Genomic DNA, 23,814 nt, shown 5'->3' with positions numbered 1-23,814 from the left:
GGTCGAATACAATTTCGTCAGAACTGGCTTTATCCTTGTGCAAAATAAGATCGATTAAAATCATGCTTTTACACTTTAAGAGCTTTTGGTTCAATAGCAATTCATATGATCAAAACAAGCAACTTTTCAGCTGTGGGCATTATTTTTTTCGGTAGCGACATTGATTTAATTGTCCATGGCACAACAACTGTCTCCCTCACTAACCTAGCAAACGTTACATAAAGATATGGCGTAGCTGGATAAATGAGTCTTAAGATGTGGTAAGAACGGTAATGTATCTGTTTCAAGCGTATGCAATGGACAGGAATTTTTTCGTGAGATTATAATAAATATCTAATGATATTGGTTAATTCCGTTGTAATTGCGGAATAGCATTCATATTGCTGTAACCCCCCCCCCCCCCCCCCCCCACACACACACACACCAGATTAAACATGTCGAATTAACACAGTTTCGCCTCTTAAAGTAGTAATCGAAACTGAGGAGATGGAACGATAACAACTATTGAGTGCCATATGTTTCAGCTGAAAGGGTATTACAGCCATTCGAGCTACAATATCCAGTCTGGTTCCCAACAAGCCGGGTGTCACAGTGCTCGCTTTGCCAATCTGCAGCCTCAGATGGCATCTGGGCAGCGATTGCAACGCACGGTGCCTCCCGCCTCTGTGATCTCTCTGGCTTTCCCTCTCCTGGTGAGAATGAAGGGGAAGAAAAAAGATAACAACTGGAGGACGGAGAACAAGTTGTTCGAGCGAGCAATCCAGCGATAGACATCAAGCAGATAGATTCGCGCGCACTCCTACATCCCGACAGGGTTTTTTTTTGTTGTCAATTGACACAAACCCAGCTCCATTTCGGCGCTCGCACCGAACAGACACAACAGAGCGAGAGACGGATCGGCTCGGGGAAACGACGAGATCACGATCCGGGTTTGTTCATCGTTTCGCATCAGTGGATTCCCCCCGCCCACCCTCCGGCCCCGAGTCGCGGCGTCAGCAAAGCCGTGAGCTGGGAAATAATTCACCTCACCAGCATCGCCAGCAGTTCGCGCGGCGGGCGGCCGCTGCTAATCTGAAAAGTGAACTGCCGGGAAGCCGATCGTCGTGCACGGTCTGGTGTGGATGGCAGCACAACAGAAATAGTTTGCAGAGCCCGGCGCCGCCCCGACTGTTTGGCGAGTCCTGTTGCTGTTGCGCGGATTGTGTGTGTTGCTTGGCACAGTGATGGTGAGGAGGAGGAGAGGGAGGAGGATCGTGAGCCTGGCGGACACTCGGTGCTGCTGAGCCCGGCCAAAGCGAGAGCGCGCCAGCCGGCCAGGTATTCCCCAGCGTGGCAATCAAAGCGGCTCGAGCCGCGGGCGGGAAAGGTGCAGAGAGCCAGAGACTGCGGAGGGAGTTGAACACCTTACCCCAACTAACCCTCCATCTCACCCTCTGCGAAACATGGGCTGCTGCAGCGGCAGGTGCACCCTCATCTTCATCTCCAGCCTACAGCTGGTAAGTGAATACTGAAACTTTAAAAATATATACACAGTAATATATTTTATATGCTTGAAATGGGGCGTTCGTGCTTCTCTGTTCTCACCCCCCCCCCCCCCTATATTTCTGGCTCCAGTAACTGAGTGAAATGCATACCGGAAACTTTTACATCTTCGTCCATTGTACTTGCATTTTATGGATTAGATGCGAACTATTGCAAATATTGTGTTCATACTCGTATTTTGTATGCTTTAGATTCGCAAATGTCACTGTTCTTTTTCATGGTGTTTAAGTACATTCAAGTCAGTTCAGGCCAAGTGAAGTTTACTTTTGTCCAATGGTTTAGATATATTGTGCTGAAAGTGTGCACGTTGAGGATACGTGACTGCTGTTTCATTAGATGTCACGATTTTGCATTTAACAATATTAATGGTTTAAGTTCGTTCACTTTTTTGGGGGATTGTCAAAGTGCTGCTGAGTTGCATTGCGATGAGAATGTAGACAGGTGGCCAGATAAATGTTGGAAACCACTGTGACAGTGTCCTGTTGAACATTCAGGCATTTACTCAGTTTGTATTGTCTCAGTGATATCTAAGTGCTCAAGATGAACGGAGCTTCCACGTACCTGTTCACTTCGACTGTCTGATTTACTGCCGCTTTGGCTCACCAATATTGGTGCATAGTTTTGAAATTGAGTTATGTCGTGGGAAACGTGTGAACTGGCGGCCATTCTCTTTGTTACATTTCCAGTGGATAAAGTAATAATGCGATAAATTGCCAGCATACTCCGTTTCCCCTTTTCTACATGTATTATATCCATTTTTTAATACCAACTATTATCTCCCTAGATGTGAGACCAGAAAGTTTTAATAGTGCTTTGAATTCATTTACTTGAAGCTGCCTGTTAATACGGTGGGAAACATGCATGCCGATTGATACTGCTTGATGCAGCACTTGCTCCAATAAGAGTTCTTTGCCAAAGGGGACCTGAATTGTTAAAATAGTTTGTCATCATAAGTCTAAGTTCCAACCGTTGTAAATCCTCATCCACGAAGACCACCGGCAGTAGAATTTTATTTTAAACTGTCATTTGCTCACTGAATCAGAATGATTTGTCTAATTGGGCCTGTTTGCTTGCCAAAAGTTATTGAAATTGGGTCTTCCAAATTTGAAAACAAAGGTACTGAAAACCATTCCGATTCCACAAAGAAGTCTGTTTATATATTTTGTAGCAGTCGATACAAGTGGCTATGGGAAGCCAGCTCCTGTCCAATTTTATTACGCCTAATATGCTGAAACTGTACAACATTTCTTTCATGTCATTTCCGCTGTGGATTGAGATTTGTTTACTGTTCAGTTCAGCTGTTATTTATAATAGATGTTTTCAAACGCTACGTATGTATCATTGTATCAACCTTTGCGGTGTTGGGGGGGTGGGGGGGATGAAACTTTCACAACATTGCATTGCAACCAAGTTAGAACCAATTTTTTTCAGCTCATTAATATTTAATATTAATACCATTTTATTCTAATTTATGCTTGATAATTATGTTTCCATTATGTTGAATGCACATTAGTCATGGCTTTGTCTGCATTAACAAATATTAAGCAGTCTCAAAATTGAGTGGAGGAAGGATTTGAAGTTAACTCCACATCAGATATATTTTTTGATTTCTGATCAGCTTTTCAGAACAAAAGTGTTATACATCTAGTGACAAACAAGCTGCTGGCTGACATGCAAAACATGTGGTGTTCTAAGACAATTCTATTATTGATATCAACAACAAAATATACAGTTGCCTCTGTCAACTATTTTTTCAGCACAATATCTGGCCTTTTGCACGCTCGGTGGGTTTTGTTTCTCTGCAAGCACAACTTGTGTATCATCTAGGTGGACTCTTAATAGTAAGATGATACAATGGTCATTAACTTCTGAACAGAACTCTTATTTGTATTGATAGATTTTATCTATGACCATAAATTGTTCTAGTTGTAAAGAACTTGTGCCTCATAGGCCATAGATATTGGGTGCCTCATAGATGTTATATAAAGATTTTACATTGAAAGACTTAATAAGTTAGATGTACCTTTAATACAATAATACAGAATTTACAGTGGAGCCTGCAGCTGCCAGGTGAGTTGTGCCAGGGTGCATGTGGCAGGGGGATTGTGCTCTTCAGTGAACAAGAGCAAGTAATATGGAGACTGTTGGAATTGCCACTGATCTTTGCAGCCTCCTCAACTGCCTTTCCGAATGACTAAATGTGAGCTTCACAAAAATAGATGCAGAAAGTTACTCAACTGCCAGACGTCACACCAGCAACCATGTAACAAGGAAAAATAAAACTTATGGATCATCAGTGGCATATATTATGTACTTCGCATTTTCTTGAGTTGACCCTCTCTAGCGGATGGTGTTGACAGTAGCTCTTTGTGTTGCTTCTTATTTTTTCTTCATTAGGTTTATGCTCAGTTATCTTTATGCTTATTCCTGTGAGATTGTTTTTAAAAAATATTTTCCCATGAAGCCTCCTATAATAGTTTATGGAATATTGTTGAGTCTTCAGCAATATGGCTAGTCTGCAGGCAGCGAAATAGATGTGATGGAATGGCATATACTGAATCTTGTGAAGGATTTGGCTGAATATATTAACACTTTTAGCATGTGAAAGTAAATTAACTTCAGTTGAGCCTCTTACTGTCTGAAATCAGATAAAAGGCTGATCATTGTGCAGGGATCTTCAGGTCGGTGCAAGTTGCCTCAAGCTGTGATTTAGTGTGATAATGAGTGATTCTGGGTCCTGTCAGCTTTATCTGATGGTTTATTAAATATATTTAGGTTGATAAGGGACCAGCGATTGGAATGTAATTTCTTGGGTTTTCTCATGAAAATTTATGCCTGTTTTCCAATAAAAGTGAGTGGATGTTGTTTCCGCTATCACTATGGCAGGGTGAGGCTTCTTAGAGCCAGGAACCGGCTCCAAATAGATTGGGGCAACATCATTAAAGGGAACCCTGAGCAGCCACATGGCCCTCAGCACAAATCACGGAGGTCTTCGGGCATCTCCACTGCCCCCACCAACATTCATCACCGGCAAACACCACTCCCACCACATTCATTTCTGGTATTCTGCCCCCCCCTCTCCCACAACAATATCTGCTCTTCCCCCTCTTTCCCCTTACATCAACTTCCCACTGGAGGCTGGCCCTGGCAGTACCCCCTAGCACAAGTTGTCACTGTCAGGCCTGAAACAGGGCATGTTCCTCTACCCTCCTCCCGGGGCTATACTAACCTCTGTACCCCTGGAGGGATCCCCTCAACTGCCTCACACCTGGCCAAACCTTTTGTAAATGATGGTGGCATCTACTAATGCTCGCTAATAATATGCTAATGTATTAAAAAAAGGAGGTTCCCGGGCTCCTGCAGTGGTGGGGGGAGGGGAGGGGGTGTGTGAAAATTCCAAAACCCAATCAAGTCGGAGATAATTATGTTTTTCGATTCTTTCTGGGTTTTGGGTCCGCGACAAGTTTCCCATGAGTGGAAAGGGTGAGCTCAAAATCTTCCCCTATATTTAAGAAATAATTTTCCAAATTTGGGCTTTTAGTGAGGAGTTTCACTTCTTGACAGTGCATGTTGAAAATTTGGGCAAACTGATGATTTCTGATGATTTACTCAAATGTAATTTGTGCTCGGGTTTCTGATGTGTGCCCCTATCGTTCCCCTACTGGAAATACAAAGTTGAAAAGAGCACGTAAAAACCCCAAGTGCATGCCTCAACCCACAAAACGCTTACTAGGAGCTAGGAAATATGGGAGTAGTGGTTAAATGATTCACCTATTTTGATGTGCTATATGTTTTAGTCACTGAGCTTTTCAAAATTTAAATGAAATGTTCCATCTCTGAACCATGTTGGCCGGGATTTCCACCCAGCAACGCCTGTATTGTGAATTGCGATCGGGCAAAGTAACAGGCCAAAAATCGAGGTTGGCACGGGCACCCAACAGAACGGCAAGCTCCGACGCCTCGATGGCGGCATGGATGCGTTCCATGTCCTATGCTGGCATGGGTATACAAATTGTACAGTAACACCTGGTAACATATCGGGCGTGTTCGAACAGGACAATTTCTAAGTGCCGTAGCAAGCAAGGTTTCATTCGTGCTGCTCAATGGGCGTGTTGGCAAGCTCCTGACCGCTATTGAACTACACTTTGTCATTTCTTGGGCCTTTGCGAGTTCCTCGCCGGAGATGCCCATTATTTTCATTACTGGGGAGCTGAACCCGCTGGCCAAACCGGCTCCTCAGCAATTGGGCCGCCATTTTGAAAGAGTGTCCGATTTCTAGGTGAGCGTGTGGGACCATCACCCCCCCACCCATGGGCAATCTCACCCCCCACACACATGAACACTACCCCACCCCCTCAAGTATGAACGCCCTGTTATGGGATGACTGAGACCCCTTCCCCTATTTTAGGCCACCCCACACCTCCTTTCCGCCCCCCCTTTCCGGGAACCCCCACCATTCAACCCCCCAACTTTCCAGAGACCCCCTCATAACTGCATTTCACCCCCACCCTCCATTCCCCCCTAATCATCTTTCATTGGCTTCGCTCCCCTCAGGCCCTGATCCATGGCAGTGCCACCCTGACACCCGGGTACCCATGCACTGCTTCCCTGGACCCACGGCACACTACAGCTATGGTTCCAACAGGTGCCCACTCCCTTGCCCAGCCTCTTCTGTGGGCCCTGCCCACATGCATACCACCAAACATGGTGCCGGGCGGTGGCACACAGTTCCCCCCCCCCCACAACCAGGTGTCACCCTGATGGCGATGTATCGTGTGGCCCACCCAAGGAAGGCACCTATGGTAGACTTAAGTTCCAGACTTTTATTGAATTCAAATTATGCCCTGGCGGAATTCTGCCTATGGTAGAACCACAGGAGGGCACAGGACAGGGGCCGCAGAACGTATTGCTGGCAGGGACGGGTGGTGGGACTGGAGGCCCTCCCAGTGATAGGGGAGGCAGTTAAATAGTTGTATTGTCACTGGACTAATAATCCAGAGATTCATGGTAATGATCTGGGGACCTGGGTTCGAATCCCAACAGGGCAGAATTTGAATTGAATAAAAATTTGGAACTTAAAGTCTAATGATGACCATGAAACCATTCTCGATTGTCCTAAAAACCCATCTGGTTCACTAATGTCCTTACCTGCCTGGCCTACATGTGACTCCAAACCTAGTGGTTGACTCTTCAGGGATGGGCAATAAATGATGGCTCAGCCAGCGATGCCCACATTCCACGAATAATTTTTTTAAAAAAAAGGCACCGGCGGGCCACGGGTGTCGGTGAGAACAGCCGGGGTTGGGGCTAGGGTCAGGAGGTGGGTGGGAGATATGTGAGGGAAGGGGTTGCAGTGCAGGCCGGGCCATGCATAGCCACCTCGGTGGACCTGGAATACTGGGGGAGTACACACCATGCTAACATATCTGCACTTTTCCCCTGCAGAAAATGGATTTCTGTATTCAGCCAGCAATGGCTGGTATCTGTTTGGCTGCTTCAACCCTGGCGGATGCACTGAGGCTGCACGAGCATGAGCTGCTCGGGAAGAACCATGCAGAATAGGAGCCTGCCCCAGAGGAGCAGAGGCCAGCAGTGAGATTGGAGAGCTGGCGCCCAACAGGCTGAGGAGGAGATGGGGAGAAGGCACCACATGAGGCCTTGTGCATACCAACAGTGCCTGTCATTCGAGGATCTTATGGACCTAGCACATCACCGATGACTACGGCTGAGCAGGGAAACTGTGCGACATCTGTGCCAGATGATAGCGCATCTGAAATTGTGGGGTATGGGGAGGACCCGCCCTCCCGGCAGCCATCAAGTTGAAGGTCGCCCTGAATGTTTTTGCCACAGGGTCCTTCCAGGCTCCGAGCGGGGACCAGTCTGGGATCTCGCAGACGTCTGAGCCCAGATGCATCCGGCTGTATCAGATGTCCTATATGCCCAGGCGACACAGTATATCACCTTCAACGTGGAGCCCAGCAGGTATCCTGGGCAACGGGATTCGCCGCCATCGCAAACATGCCCCAGATCCAGGGGCTGAGTGATGGGATGCATGTCCCCCTATGGTTGCCGGCGAATGAAGGGGTGCCCTTCATCAATAGGAAAGGATTCCACTCCCTGAATGTGCGACTACCAGATGCACATCCCTGGACACACCCATACCCACTATTACAGCCTTGGAGATAAGAGCTGTCTTCTTGAAAGTAAACCCGCAGAAAGTGACGGGTCCCCGACGGAGTCCCTGAGCAAGCACTCAGAGTCTGCATTGAATAGCTGGTGAGTGTATTCACAGAATCTTACCTGGGCACAACACTTCACTTCTCCGCTCCGAGGTCCCCACCTGCTTCAAGCATAATAACAGTACCAATAAAGAACAAGGTAGCGTACCTCAACGACTACTGACCAGTGACCCTGACGTCTGATGTCATGAAATGCTTTGAGCGGCTAGTCATGAAATGGATCAACGCCAGCCTCCCAGATGGTCTCGATCCATTGCAGTTCGCCTACCGTGGCAACCAATCCACAGCAGATGCTATCTCTCTGGCCCTACAATCAACACTCGAACATCTCAACAACAAGGACAACTACGTCAGACTGCTGTTTATAGACTACAGCTCTGCCTTAAACACCATCATCCCGACAAGACTAATGTCCAAACTCTGCAACCTTGGACTTGAACCTCCTTGTGCAGTTGGATCCTTGACTTCTTCACCAACAGACCGCAATCTGTCAGGAGAGGTAGCAACATCTCCCCCACAGTTCTCAACACCGGGGCCCGGCAAGGATGTGTGCTTAGCCCTCTATGTACTCCCTATACACACAAAACTGTGTGGCAAGATTTAACTCCAACTCAATCTATAAGTTGGCGGATGGTACGACTGTTGTGAGTCGTATCTCAAACAACAACGAATCAGACTACAGAAGGGAGTTAGATCACTTGGTTGCATGATATGCCGAAAACAACCTCTCTCTCAATGTCGGAAAGATCAAGGAATTGGTCATCAACTTCAGGAAGCGTAGTATAACCGCCGCCCCCCCCCTCAGGAAGCGTAATAGGACAAGCCCCCCCCCCCCCCGCCGTCGACATCAATGGCTCCGATGTGGAGATGGTCGATAGCTTTAAGTTCCTGGGGGTCACCATCACCAACAGTAATCCTGGTCCACTCACGTTAATGCAACAGTCAAGAAAGTCCAACAACGTCTCTACTTCCTACAGAAGCTAAAGAAATTTGGCATATCTGCATCAACTCTCACAAACGTCTACAGATGTGCCATAGAGAGCATCCTATCTGGCTGCATTACAGCTTGGTATGGCAACTGCTCGGCCCAAGATCACAAGAAACTGCAGAGTATGGTGAACGCATCACACAAGCTTGCCATCCTCCCATTGATTCTGTCTACACCCCGCTGCCTCAGGAAGGCAGACAGCATTGCCCAGGCTTTGCCCTCTTCTATCAGGTAGAAAATATAGAAGTCTACCAGACATAGAAACAGCTTCTTCCCCACAGCTACTAGATTCCTCAACGTCTCTTCCTTGGACTGATCTGTTCCTTGTAAGAACACTATTCACGATGCCCTATGCTGCTCTTGTTTGGTCCTTGTTCCGCACTGTAACCAATCACTATTTGTTGATATACCATTTGTCAATGTACTCTGTCGATTATTCTTTTGTCTACTACCTACGTAGTATGTACGTTCCCTTGGCCGCGGAAAAATACTTTTCACTGTACTTCGGTACATGTAACAATAAATATCAATCAATCAATCATGCATGTCTGCACCCGCTATCCAAAACAGCTTGCACAACGCCTTTGTCCTGGCACACTCAAAGGTTCCAGACACCTTTGAGACGCTCGCCTGGGTGAGCGATTGCCGCTTGGGAGACAGGGGTTATCCGCTGCAGTTGGGCTAAGGATGCCTATCTGGAGGTCCTAGACCAATGCGGAGAATCGCTATAATTACGCCCATGCAGTGACCAGGGGCACTATTGAGCGGTACATCGGCATGCTGAAGGTGAGATTCAGGTGTCTGAACTGCTCTGGAGGGGCCCTCCAATACAGCCCTCGGAGGGTTTTCCACATCGTGGTGACCTGCTGCGTCCTCCACCACAGAAAGAGGACATTCTGGAAGAGGAGGCGGAGAAACACCACGTGACCAAAAGAAGCTGATTAGAATCTCAAAACTAACAAACTACACTCCTGCCAGCTCCTACAGGAGCTGCAATCCCTTAATAAGGTTTATTGTTCATTCAGAAGAAAATGGTTGAAATTTCAAAGCCCATTACAACCAAAAACTTTAACAAATTCGGACAGTTTAAACTTAAAAGCAGGCTGTTGATGGAACTATGATTTATAGTTATAGTACAGTAATTTATGTACACTGCAGAAAAATTATTTTTGTTTATTAAAGACCTCCTGCGACGATAAGCTATGATGGCAGAGAAGTCTGTTGAACATTTTTGTTTTCAGGGGCCACTACTTCTCTTGACTCTTGTTTCCCTTTTATTCTAATAAATGCAACATAATGTTTGTTCCCATTCTGTCAGTGGAATGATCAAGTATGCTGTAATCAATGCCAGGCACCAACCACACTCTTTGAGGATACCGCTACCTGACGTCAGTGAATTTTCACTTTCTTTTAAATTAAATTCTGACTTCTGGATGCCTGGAGTATTTCTCTTTGAAGGATTGAGGTACATCTGGAGCGTACATTGAAGTGAAAACTTCGCATTTTTAAAGTTTTGTGTATTTCATTTTTTTATTGTTGCGAAGGCAACATGTAATGCTGGTGCAAGGAATACTTTTTCATTCTAGCCATGATATTGTCATCAAATGATTCCTGATTAATTGTGGCATAACTAATTATGACAAAAGCTCCCTATGTGCCTTCCCAACAATATGCCTCGACTGAGAAGAGCACCACACATTGTATTAATGCAAATGTTTCCATTACCACAGAAACATCTTGTGGCCTCTTGCAATAAGATTATAATTTGAGGGGTAGAACCAGAGACATTTTGCATTTTGTACAGAAAGGCTGCTAAGTGATGAGTCAAACCATAGTTGTTTAACTACAGAGAAGGAAGTCGGCCAGCCTATTTTCTTCATGATATCTCTTTGCTGGAGTAATCAAGCTGCCTTGATCCTTCCCTTGTATTTTCCTTTGCTTCAAAAATGTAGCTGCTTTTCCCTCGAAGGTTGAAGTGATGTATGCCTCAACTATTACCTGTGGCAAGAATCGTCCCTTCTAGGGACTATGTCCCCACACCCGCTGGAAAACGGGCAAGAATCACTCTGGATTTTTTCCTCGAAGGTCTGGGGTGATTCTCCGTTTTCCAGGGGGCTAGCAGAGCCCCAGCGTGCCACCTTGGCGCAGGCGCAGCCAAAAAGTATTCCATGCAGAGCCACACAGCGGGCCCGCGCAGAGTAAGGTAGGTTCCTCCCAGATCGCAATGGCCCGCTGACCGGTGGCCCCCGATCGCAGGCCTGGCCACCGCTGAGGCCCCCCCTGGAGTCAGATGCCACCGCGGCCGCAGGTCCCAGCTCCTGCCGGGTGGTATCACATGTAAAGCACACCGGCGGGAGTTCGGTCGGTCGACCGCGGAGAATCACCGCGGGGGCCTGTTCCAAAGGTCGCCGACTGGCGGCGCGTCGATCGGCGCAGAGAATCGCGGAAGTGCCATCGCGCGGGATTTCCGACGTGAACGGCTATTCTCCGCCCCCACACCGGGCCAATTCCAGAGCGGAGGGTCGGAGAATCCCGCCACTTGTTCTCCAACAGCTTTCCAGAAATAAATTTCTCCTATTCTTTCTCTGTACTGTAAATTTGATGACCCCTCGTCACTGATTCCATGACCAGAGGAAATACTCTTTTCACTCTATCCAAACAAAAATATGCATTTATATAGCAAATTTAATATAGGAAAGTGCTGCACAAGAGCATAATCGGGAAGGCAGACGGAAAGGTAGCCAGAGAATATTTGAATAGTTGATAGTAATAAGGGGAGGGCTGAGGGTTGTAAATGTATACAATTCCAATAAAGTCATGATATTGATACCTCTGCTGGCGAAGTAGGGCATAAGCTGGAACTGTGCTCTTGTAGGAAGATCCTGAAACCAACCCATATTGCGTGAAGAGGATTACCTGCAAAGTCAAAGCAGTTTCCCAGCACCTGTGAAATTGTATCATTGAGGCCAAACCAATCTTCCTGCAGGGAGGAGTGTAGATGAGAGATGCTCTACTGTGTCAAAAATTACAAATGCTGGCCTTGTGAATGATGTCCACATCCCATGAAATGATATTTTAAAAATTCCTCTGGATTTCAGGTAGCTCTTAGTTGGTGAGAGTACTATTGAAGCTGCAGAATCCTCCAGATATGTTCCTTCTAAATACCCCCTTATTGGAAATAGCTGGAGGTAAAAGCTGTGCAGAATTTTGATGAAATTACAATCTATCCTGAATTCTGGCAGTAAGAAAGCAATTTGGCCTTTTCCTCTCCAAGGTACATCTGAAATTTCAGGTCCAAATTGTTTAAAGTTTGCTTAAAATACAAAAGGGAATATTCAGGAACACATTTTTCCAGTATCACCGCACAAGATGATCAGAGTAAGTATTGCTCCCTAGTGATAATTTTGTATTAAAATAGGGCATCAGCTCACTTCAGTGGTACCATTCTTGCCTCTGAATCACAAGGTTTTAAATTCCACTCCAGAGATTTGGATACAAAATTCAGACACCAGTGCAGTACTGAGGGAGCGCTGCATGATCCACACTGCTGATTTCCTCTTGGGTAAATATAAAGGGTGGGATTCTCTAATCCCGTGGCAGAGTGTCCACGCCGTCGTAAACGCCGTCATGTTTTCCGACGGCGTGAACGGGCCGACCTGATGACTAATTCTGGCCCCTACAAGGGGCCGGCACGGCACAGGAGAGGTTCACGCTGCTCCAGCTGCTGATCCCGGCGCGAACTGGCCGCAGCGGGACCGCGCATGTGCAGTGACGCCGGTGCCAACGTGCACATGCGCAGTGGCTTCCTTCAACGCGCCAGCCCCGGCACAACATGGCGCAGGACTACAGGGGCCGGCGCGTAGGAAAGGAGGCTCCCAGCCAGAGAATGGGCCCCGATCGTGGGCCAGGCCACATCAGAGGCGCCCTCCGGGGTCGGATCCCCCTCTCCGCCCCCACAGGCCGCTCCCCCCAACCCTTCCACGCTGATACCCCGCCGGCTGAGAGCAGGAGTGGACGGCGCTGGTGGGACTCGGCTTTTTCACGACGGCCACTCGGCCCATCCTGGGCCGAGAATCGCCGGCCCGGCCCTCAACCACGCCGGCGCCAATGGTGCCGATTCTCCGCTCTGCAGAGAATCACACGCCGGCGGCGTGGTGCGATTCCCGCCGGTCGCAGGGATTCTCTGGCCAGGCCGGGCTGAGAGAATCCCGCCCAAAGTATATTCTGAAATCCGTCAAAGAAGAGCAAGGGAATTTTCTAGAGTGCACATGCCAATGTTGTTCTTTCAACCAGTATGATTTAACAGATAATCTGGTCATATCTTTTTGTGGGACCTTGCCCAGGGTCAGAAATCTGTAAAACCGATAAATGTCTGGTACCAGTAAAACAGGGCTTACCTGGTTTTGTATTCACAAACTAGAATTCCAAACTAGGTTTCTGACTATTTTGAGCTGGTCTGAACTGATTTATCCTGTGCGCAAATTGGTTGCCACTTTTCCTTTGCTTCAAAAGTGCTTTAATGACTTTTAATACAGCATTTTGGATGTCCTAAGTTTTTGAAAGGCTCAAGTCTTAATTTTTAAATTTGTGACAGTAAGCAGTAGCATATTGGTTATGTTGCTGGACTCATAATCTAGAGGCCTCAGCTAATGGTCTAAAGATAAAAGTTTAAATCATTGCATCTGGAACAATTAAAGTCAGGAAATATATCATAAAAAGAAAGGCTATTATCAGTAATGGCAGCCATAAAACTACTGGATTGTTTATTTGGATTTAGATTTTGTTTATTGTCACATGTACTGTAATCAAGCAGCTCAACAGATCATTAAGTACATGAAAAGAAAAGAAAATATATAATAGGGCAACACAAGGTACATAGTATAACTACATAACACAGGCATCAAGGTGAAGCGTACAAGGGTGTAGTGTTAATCAGGTAAGTCCTGAAGAGGAGTCTGGTAACAGTGGAGAAGAAGCTGTTTTTGAGTCTGTTCGTGCGTGTTCACAGACTTCTGTATCTCCTGCCTGATGGAAGAAGTTGGAACACCCACATCGAAGAAGTTGGAAGAATGAGTAAGCCGGGTGGGAGGGGTCTTTGATTATGCTGCCCGCTTTCCCCAGGCAGTGGGTGGTGTAGATGGAGTCAATGGATGGGGGGCAGGTTCATGTGATGGACTGGGCTGTGTTCACGACTCTCTGAAGTTTCTTGCGGTCCGGGGCCGAGCAGTTGCCGTACCAGGCCGTGATGCAGCTCGATTGGATGCTTTCTATGGTGCATCTGTAAAAGTTGGTGAGAGTTAATGTGGACATGCCGAATTTCCTTAGTTTCCTGAGGAAGTATAGGCGCTGTTATGCTTTCTTGGTGGTAGCGTCGACGTGGGTGGACCAGGACAGATTTTTGGAGATGTCTACCCCTAGGAATTTGAACATCTCCACCTCGGCCCCATTGATGCTGACAGGAGTGTGTACAGTACTTTGCTTCCTGAAGTCAATGACCAGCTCTTTAGTTTTGCTGGCATTGAGGGATAGATTGTTGTCGCTGTACCACTCCACTAGGATCTCTACCTTCCTCCTGTATTCTGATTCGTCGTTATCCGAGATCCGGCCCACTATGGTCGTATCATCAGCAAACTTGTAGATGGAGTTGTAACCAAATTTTGCCACGCCGTCGTGTGTGAACAGGGAGTAGAGTAGGGGGCTAAGTACACAGCCTTGCGGGGCCCCGGTATTGAGTACTATTGTGGAGGAGGTGTTGTTGTTTATTCTTACTGATTGTGGTCTGTGGGTCAGAAAGTCGAGGATCTAGTAGCAGAGTGAGGAGCCAAATCCTAGGTTTTGGAGCTTTGATATGATGTTGGCTGGGAGTATGGTGTTGAAGGCGGAGCTGTAGTCAATAAATAGTAGCCTGATGTAGGAGTCCTTGTTGTCGAGATGCTCTCGGGATGAATGTAGGGCCAGGGAGATGGCGTCTGCTGTGGATCGGTTGCGGCGGTATGCAAATTACAGTGGATCAAGGCGTTCTGGGAGTGTGGAGATGAAACACTTCATTACGACTGAAGTCAGGGCCACTGGACGGTAGTCATTGAGGCACGTTGCCTGGTTCTTCTTTTGCACCGGTATGATGGTGATTTTCTTGAAGCAGGAGGGGATCTCGGAGCGGAGTAGGGACAGGTTAAATATGTCCGCAAACACATCTGCCAGCTGGTCCACGCAGGCTCTGAGTGGAAGACCAGGTATCCCGACCGGACCTGTCGCCTTCCGAGGGTTCACCTTCAGTGTTGGTTTTAAAAAAGCCATCTGGTTCACTCATGCCTTGAAGAGAAAGAACTGCTGTCTTTACCTAGTCTCTTAATTGACCTCTGAAATGGCCTACCAGGGTAATAAATGCTCAGCTTGCCAATACTGTCTATATTCTGTGAATGGATAAAAATAAAATGTGTACTATATGCCCAGCAAGCAAACAAAACAATTAAATTGGAGCTTCTGAAGTTGTTACATATAAGATCCTCAAATTATCAGAGACAGAAATGTTTCATCATGTTAATCCTGGTCCTACAAATGAAGGATTTCTCCTTAATCTTCCATATTTAGACTTAAAATAACTAGGGTAGCCAATCTAGATATATCCAAGCAGAAAGTTTTCAAACTGTCTGGGTATTTCCATCAACCTAGCACACCCTTTGCATTCCTCTATGTGCCTTAAAAAGTACAGAAGATACATCTATTCAAATAAATAATATGCATGCCTTTTTATTAGCCATATTTGAAGACATTATTACCTTTTTGTCCAAGAGAAGTTTTAATTCAATATAGTAGTTCACAAAAGCTTTTAGTTTCTTTCAATTGTACTTGTCATAGTATGCATTATGGAATAAAAGTTCTGATGGAAGGTCAAAGACTGAAACATTAGACTGGATTTTCATCTGAGAGGCACTTTGTTGGAGTTGGGAAATTTCTGGCTCAGTCTATCCTCTCCGGGTAAAAGTCTCCCAATTGATGTGATTTTTCATGCTGCGTGGGTGCAAGATCGAGTTGCACTCGCTGCTCAGACCGCAGGTCGGAGATGGCCACAGGGGCTGCTGACTGCCAAGGTGCACTGGTTAAATTGTCTGCCTGCCTCTCTGGGACTTCAGTCCAGTTGAGTTGTTAAATATTACACGCTCACCCCACACCACCCACCTACTCCTACCCCCAATGGCCTCTTGTACCCTCCTTGCCAATCCATATGAATATATATACTGATGAGCATACAATTAGGAGCAGTAGGCTACTTGGCCTCTTGAGCCTGTTCTGCAATTTAATAAGATCATGGTTATTCTGATTGTAACCTTAACTCCACATTCCCACTTACCTTCTATAACCTTTCACCCTTTACTTATCAAGGATCTATCTACCCCTCCACTTATTTGCATGGCCCTTTACTTCGGAAGAACTTCGGATCATTCGGGAGGCAGAGGGCGTCATAGATAGCAGCTTCAGGGAATTAGTTACACCAAAGATTGGAGATAGATGGGTAACTGTAAGAGGGACTGCGAAAAAACAGTCAGTGCAGGGATCCCCTGCGGTCGTTCCCCTGAGAAACAAGTATACCGCTTTGGATACTTGTGGGGGGGGGACTTACCAGGGGTAAGCCATGGGGTACAGGCCTCTGGCATGGAGTCTGTCCCTGTTGCTCAGAAGGGAAGGGGGGAGAGGAGCAGAGCATTAGTAATTGGGGACTCGATAGTCAGGGGCACAGAGAGGAGATTTTGTGGGAGCGTGAGAGACTCACGTTTGGTATGTTGCCTCCCAGGTGCAAGGGTACGAGATGTCTCGGACCGTGTTTTCCGGGTCCTTAAGGGGGAGGGGGAGCAGCCCCAAGTCGTGGTCCACATTGGCACTAACGACATAGGTAGGAAAGGGGACAAGGATGTCAGGCACGCTTTCAGGGAGCTAGGATGGAAGCTCAGAACTAGAACAAACAGAGTTGTTATCTCTGGGTTGTTGCCCGTGCCACGTGATAATAAGATGAGGAATAGGGAGAGAGAGCAATTAAACACGTGGCTACAGGGATGGTGCAGGTGGGAGGGATTCAGATTTCTGGATAACTGGGGCTCTTTCTGGGGAAGGCGGGACCTTTACAGACAGGATGGTCTACATCTGAACCTGAGAGGCACAAATATCCTGGGGGGGAGATTTGTTAGTGCTCTCTGGGGGGGTTTAAACTAATGCAGCAGGGGCATGGGAACCTGGATTATAGTTTTAGGGTACGGGAGAATGAGAGTATAGAGGTCAGGAGCACAGATTTGACGTCGCAGGAGGGGGCCAGTGTGCAGGTAGGTGGTTTGAAGTGTGTCTACTTCAATGCCAGGAGTATACGAAATAAGGTAGGGGAACTGGCAGCATGGGTTGGTACCTGCGACTTCGATGTTGTGGCCATTTCAGAGACATGGATAGAGCAGGGACAGGAATGGATGTTGCAGGTTCCGGGGTTTAGGTGTTTTAGTAAGCTCAGAGAAGGAGGCAAAAGAGGGGGAGGTGTGGCGCTGCTAGTCAAGAGCAGTATTCCGGTGGCGGAGAGGATGCTAGATGGGGACTCATCTTCCGAGGTAGTATGGGCTGAGGTTAGAAACAGGAAAGGAGAGGTCACCCTGTTGGGAGTTTTCTATAGGCCTCCAAATAATTCTAGGGATGTAGAGGAAAGGATGGCGAGGATGATCCTGGATAAGAGCGAAAGTAACAGGGTAGTTATTTTGGGAGACTTTAACTTTCCAAATATTGACTGGAAAAGATATAGTTCGAGTACATTAGATGGGTCGTTTTTTGTACAGTGTGTGCAGGAGGGTTTCCTGACACAATATGTTGACAGGCCAACAAGAGGCGAGGCCACGTTGGAGTTGGTTTTGGGTAATGAACCAGGCCAGGTGTTGGATTTGGAGGTAGGAGAGCACTTTGGGGACAGTGACCACAATTCGGTGACGTTTACACTAGTGATGGAAAGGGATAAGTATACACCGCAGGGCAAGAGTTATAGCTGGGGGAAGGGCAATTATGATGCCATTAGATGTGACTTGGGGGGGATAGGTTGGAGAAGTAGACTGCAAGTGTTGGGCACACTGGATAAGTGGAACTTGTTCAAGGATCAGCTATTGCGTGTTCTTGATAAGTACGTACCGGTCAGGCAGGGAGGAAAGCTCAGAGCGAGGGAACCGTGGTTTACCAAAGAAGTGGAATTTCTTGTTAAGATGAAGAAGGAGGCCTATGTGAAGATGAGGTGTGAAGTTTCAGTTGGGGCGATGGATAGTTACAAGGTAGCGAGGAAGGATCTAAAGAGAGAGCTAAGACAAGCAAGGAGGGGACATGAGAAGTATTTGGCAGGTAGGATCAAGGAAAACCCAAAAGCTTTCTATAGGTATGTCAGGAATAAGCGAATGACTAGGGTAAGAGTAGGACCAGTCAAGGACAGGGATGGGAAGTTGTGTGTGGAGTCTGAAGAGATAGGCGAGATATTAAATGAATATTTTTCGTCAGTATTCACTCAGGAAAAAGATAATGTTGTGGAGGAGAATGCTGAGACCCAGGCTATTAGAATAGATGGCATTGAGGTACGTAGGGAAGAGGTGTTGGCATTATGGACAGGCTGAAAATAGATAAGTCCCCGGGGCCTGATGGGATTTATCCTAGGATTCTCTGGGAGGCCAGGGAAGAGATTGCTGGACCTTTGGCTTTGATTTTTATGTCATCATTGGCTACAGGAATAGTGCCAGAGGACTGGAGGATAGCAAATGTGGTCCCGTTGTTCAAAAAGGGGAGCAGAGACAACCCCGGCAACTATAGATCGGTGAGCCTCACGTCTGTAGTGGGTAAAGTCTTGGAGGGGATTATAAGAGACAAGATTTATAATCATCTAGATAGGAATAATATGATCAGGGATAGTCAGCATGGCTTTGTAAAGGGTAGGTCATGCCTCACAAACCTTATCGAGTTCTTTGAGAAGGTGACTGAACAGGTAGACAAGGGTAGAGCAGTTGATGTGGTGTATATGGATTTCAGTAAAACGTTTGATAAGGTTCCCCACGGTAGGCTATTGCAGAAAATACGGAGGCTGGGGATTGAGGGTGATTTAGAGATATGGATCAGAAATTGGCTAGCTGAAAGAAGACAGAGGGTGGTGGTTGATGGGAAATGTTCAGAATGGAGTTCAGTTACAAGTGGCGTACCACAAGGATCTGTTCTGGGACCGTTGCTGTTTGTCATTTTTATCAATGACCTATGGGAAGGCGCAGAAGGGTGGGTGAGTAAATTTGCAGACGACACTAAAGTCGGTGGTGTTCTCGACAGTGAGGAAGGATGTAGCAGGTTACAGAGGGACATAGATAAGCTGCAGAGCTGGGCTGAGAGGTGGCAAATGGAGTTTAATGTAGAGAAGTGTGAGGTGATTCACTTTGGAAGGAATAACAGGAATGCGGAATATTTGGCTAATGTTCTTGAAAGTGTGGATGAGCAGAGGGATCTAGGTGTCCATGTACATAGATCCCTGAAAGTTGCCACCCAGGTTGGTAGGGTTGTGAAGAAGGCCTATGGAGTGTTGGCCTTTATTGGTAGAGGGATTGAGTTCCGGAGTCAGGAGGTCATGTTGCAGCTGTACAAAACTCTGGTACGGCTGCATTTGGAGTATTGCGTACAGTTCTGGTCACCGCATTATAAGAAGGACATGGAGGCTTTGGAGCGGGTGCAGAGGAGATTTACCAGGATGTTGCCTGGTATGGAGGGAAAATCTTATGAGGAAAGGCTGATGGACTTGAGGTTGTTTTCGTTGGAGAGAAGAAGGTTAAGAGGAGACTTAATAGAGGCATACAAAATGATCAGGGGGTTGGATAGGGTGGACAGTGAGAGCCTTCTCCCGCAGATGGAAATGGCTGGCAGGAGGGGACATAGCTTTAAACTGAGGGGTAATAGATATAGGACAGAGGTCAGAGGTAGGTTCTTTACGCAAAGAGTGGTGAGGCCGTGTTATGCCCTACCGGCAACAGTAGTGAACTCGCCAACATTGAGGGCATTTAAAAGTTTATTGGATAAGTATATGGATGATAATGGCATAGTGTAGGTTAGATGGCTTTTGTTTCGGTGCAACATCGTGGGCCGAAGGGCCTGTACTGCGCTGTATCGTTCTATGTTCTATGTTTACAGCCCCATTGCAACTTAGTGTGAACTCATTGTAGCGCACAATGACTTACGAGAGACACGAGTCGTGATGAAGTCGATGAGGCTTTATTAAGCGAGACTTGTCCCCAGCAGTTCAGCAACAGAATGAAGCGGCGGGGAGAAGCTCGGGTTCTTATACTCCGCCTTCAGGGCGGAGCCAGGAGTCAACAGCCAACCAGGACCCGGGATCTGTCAGCCAATAGCATCACGGCTTCACAGTCCCACATGACCCCTAATACATACCACCACATTCACCCCTTGTTAAAAATGAACCCGGCGGGGTGGTGGTTCGCATGGTGGTAGGGGTTTACAAGGCTGATCCTGGGAGGAAAATTTTGGGCATGTTATTACAGTTTTAGCCCTACACTGGGCTATGTACAAGGTTTGTGAAACTATTTACAATATTAGTAAGAGAAAAAAAATTTTTTTGTTACAGTCCAACAACATTCTTGGTGTCACGCTGATGCCACGAGTCGAGCGGGCGGTCTGGTCTTCCTCGTCGATCGCCTCAGCCCCGGTGGTGGTGCAGGTGCTTGTTCCGGCGTTGTCGTCTCCGGGAGCGTTTCGGTGTTTGTTCCTGTTTTACTCCTGGGCGGGCACGGGAGGAGGACCGATCCTCCCGGGAAGGGGGCAGTCGCGGGGTGCGTCGGTGGCAGGGAGGGGATGATCGGTGTCGGGGGTGTGTGTGTGTTGCCGGCGGGCGCCAGGTCTCGCAGGGAGACCGTGTCCTGTCGGGGTACGCCACGTAGGCGTACTGCGGGTTCGCGTGGAGGAGGTGAACCCTCTCGACCAACGGGTCCGACTTGTGCGCCCGCACATGTTTCCGGAGCAAGATGGGTCCTGGGGCCGCCAGCCAGGTCGGCAGCGACGTTCCGGAGGAGGACTTCCTGGGGAAGACAAGGAGGCGCTCATGAGGCTCATGGAGTGGAGAGCGTCCGGGAGGACCTCCTGCCACCGGGAAACTGGGAGATCCCTGGACCGTAGGGCCAGTAGGACGGTCTTCCAGACCGTGCCGTTCTCCCTCTCTACTTGCCCGTTCCCCCGGGGGTTGTAGCTGGTCATCCTGCTCGAGGCTATGCCCTTGCTGACCAGGAACTGGCGCAGCTCGTCATTCATGAAGGAGGACCCCCTGTCGCTATGGATATATGCGGGGCAACCGAACAGTGTGAATATGGTGCCAAGGGCTTTAATGACTGTGGCCGCTGTCATGTCGGGGCAGGGGATGGCGAAGGGGAAACGGGAGTACTCGTCCACCACGTTCAGGAAGTATGTGTTGCGGTCGGTGGAGGGGAGGGGCCCTTTGAAATCCAGACTGAGGCGTTCAAAGGGGTGGGAAGCCTTGATCAGTGCTCTCTATCCGGCCTGAAAAAGTGCGGTTTGTACTCCGCGCAGATGTGGCAGTTCCTGGTGACTGTACGGACCTCCTCCACAGAGTAGGGGAGGTTGCGGGACTTTATAAAATGGTAGAACCGAGTGACCCCCGGGTGGCAGAGGTCCTCGTGGAGGGCTTGGAGACGGTCTATTTGTGCGTTGGCACATGTGCCGCGGGATAGGGCATCGGACGGCTCGTTCAGCTTTCCGGGACGGTACAAGATCTCGTAGTTGAAGGTGGAGAGCTCGATCCTCCACCTTAAGATCTTGTCATTTTTAATTTTGCCCCCCTGTGCATTATCGAACATGAAGGCTACCGACCGTTGGTCGGTGAGGAGAGTGAATCTCCTGACGGCCAGGTAATGCCTCCAATGTCGCACAGCTTCCACTATGGCTTGGGCTTCCTTTTCCACTGAGGAGTGGCGGATTTCTGAGGCGTGGAGGGTTCGGGAGAAAAAGGCCACGGGTCTGCCCGCTTGGTTAAGGGTGGCCGCCAGAGCTACGTCGGAGGCGTCGCTCTCGACCTGGCAGGGGAGGGACTCGTCGATGGCGCGCACCGTGGCCTTTGCGATATCCGCTTTGATGCGGCTGAAGGCCTGGCGAGCCTCTGTCGACAGGGGGAAGGTAGTGGTCTGTATTAGCGGGCGGGCCTTGTCTGCATACTGGGGGACCCACTGGGCGTAATATGAAAAGAACCCCAGGCAATGTTTCAGGGCTTTGGAGCAGTGGGGGAGGGGAAATTCCATAAGGGGGCGCATGCGTTCGGGGTCGGGGCCTATTATCCCATTGCGCACTACGTATCCCAGGATGGCCAATCGGTTTGTGCTAAAAACGCACTTTTCCTCGTTGTATGTGAGGTTCAAGGCGTTAGCGGTCTGGAGGAATTTTTGGAGGTTGGCGTCGTTGTCCTGCTGATCGTGGCCGCAGATGGTTACGTTGTCGAGATACGGGAACGTGGCCTGCAACCCGTTCTGGTCAACCATTCGGTCCATCTCCCGTTGGAAGACCGAGACCCCGTTCGTGACACCAAATAGGACCCTTAGGAAGTGGTATAGACGCCCGTCTGCCTCGAAGGCTGTGTACTTGCGGTCACCCGGGTGGATGGGGAGCTGGTGGTAGGCGGACCTGAGGTCCACGGTGGAGAAAACCTTATACTGGGCAATCCGATTTACCATGTTGGATATGCGGGGGAGAGGGTACGCATCTAGCTGTGTGTACCTGTTGATGGTCTGGCTATAGTCTATGAACATCCTTTGCTTCTCCCCGGTCTTTACTACTACCACCTGTGCTCTCCAGGGACTATTGCTGGCCTGGATTATGCCTTCCTTCAGCAACCGCTGGACTTCAGACCGAATAAATATCCGGCCCTGGGCGCTGTACCGTCTGCTCCTAGTGGCGACGGGTTTGCAATCCGGGGTGAGGTTTGCAAACAAGGACGGCGGTTCAACCTTGAGAGTTGCGAGGCCGCAGATAGTGAGTGGGGGTATTGGGCCGCCGAATTGAAATGTTAGGCTCTACAGGTTACACTGTAAATCTAACCCCAGTAATGTGGGCACGCAGAGTTGGGGAAGGACGTAGAGCCTGTAGTTTTTAAACTCCCTCCCTTGCACCGTTAGGTTCGCGATGCAGAATCCTTTGATCTCTACGGAGTGGGATCCTGCAGCTAGGGAAATCTTTTGCATACTTGGATGGATGGTCAGAAAACAGCGTCTTACCGTGTCTGGGTAAATGAAACTTTCGGTGCTCCCGGAGTCGATCAGGCATGATGTCTCGTGTCCATTGATCAGCACCGTTGTTGTCGTCTGGAGCGTCCGGGGCCGTGATTGATCCAGCGTCACCGAAGCCAGTCGTGGTCGTAGTGTCTCGGCGTCTTCTTCGGACCCCGTGGAGCCGTCGATGCTGGGATCCTTTGTTGTCATCCAAGATGGCGGCGTCCATGAATCGCACGCGGCCGGGGGTGGACAAAATGGCCGTCCCCATGGATCGCACGTGGTCGGGGGTGGACAAAATGGCCGCCCCCATGAATCGCACGTGGCTGGGGGGTCACCAGATGGCGGCGCCCATCCTCCCCTCGTGGTGCCCGGGACCCAAAATGGCGGCGCCCGCGGGTCGCACATGGGGCGCTGGGGGGGTTGGGGAGTGTTTGGGATCCGCTGGGCTCGTTCTTCTCCGGGGATTGCGGCGACCCCCCGGGACCGGCACACAGCCGCGTAATGGCCCTTCTTGCCGCAGCTTTTGCAAATAGCTGCGCGGGCCGGGCAGCGCTCCCGGGGGTGTTTCGCTTGCCCGCAGAAATAGCAGCGGGCCCCCCCGGGATGGTCTGGCGCTTTAACCGCGCAAGCCTGTGAGGGAGGGGGGGGTTTTGTCACGACGGGGGTCCACGGAGGTCAAGGAGCTGCCGCGCGGTCGGGGCCGTAGGCGCGGGCGTTTTGCGAGGCCACATCCAGGGAAGCTGCAAGGGCCCGTGCCTCTGAGAGTCCTAGCGACTCT

The 23,814-nt window shown here is 48.7% G+C and overlaps 1 protein-coding gene across 2 annotated transcripts in view; it reads left to right on the top strand.

Moving 5' to 3' along the window:
• The first annotated feature begins 575 nt into the window (after nucleotides 1-575).
• nkain2 (sodium/potassium transporting ATPase interacting 2) overlaps nucleotides 576-23,814 on the top strand; it is an 851,703-nt gene continuing 828,464 nt past the window's right edge. For both annotated transcript variants that reach the window (XM_072499279.1, XM_072499278.1), the window contains exon 1: nucleotides 576-1,496. In XM_072499279.1, the coding sequence (XP_072355380.1) occupies nucleotides 1,443-1,496 (54 nt within the window). In that variant the 5' untranslated portion in view covers nucleotides 576-1,442. The remainder of the gene's footprint in view (nucleotides 1,497-23,814) is intronic.

Source organism: Scyliorhinus torazame, chromosome 4, assembly GCF_047496885.1.
Source record: "Scyliorhinus torazame isolate Kashiwa2021f chromosome 4, sScyTor2.1, whole genome shotgun sequence".
NCBI classification, from domain to species: Eukaryota; Metazoa; Chordata; class Chondrichthyes; order Carcharhiniformes; family Scyliorhinidae; genus Scyliorhinus; species Scyliorhinus torazame.
Note: the sequence above shows the minus strand (reverse complement) of the source record. Positions and strands in the feature narration are given on the sequence as shown.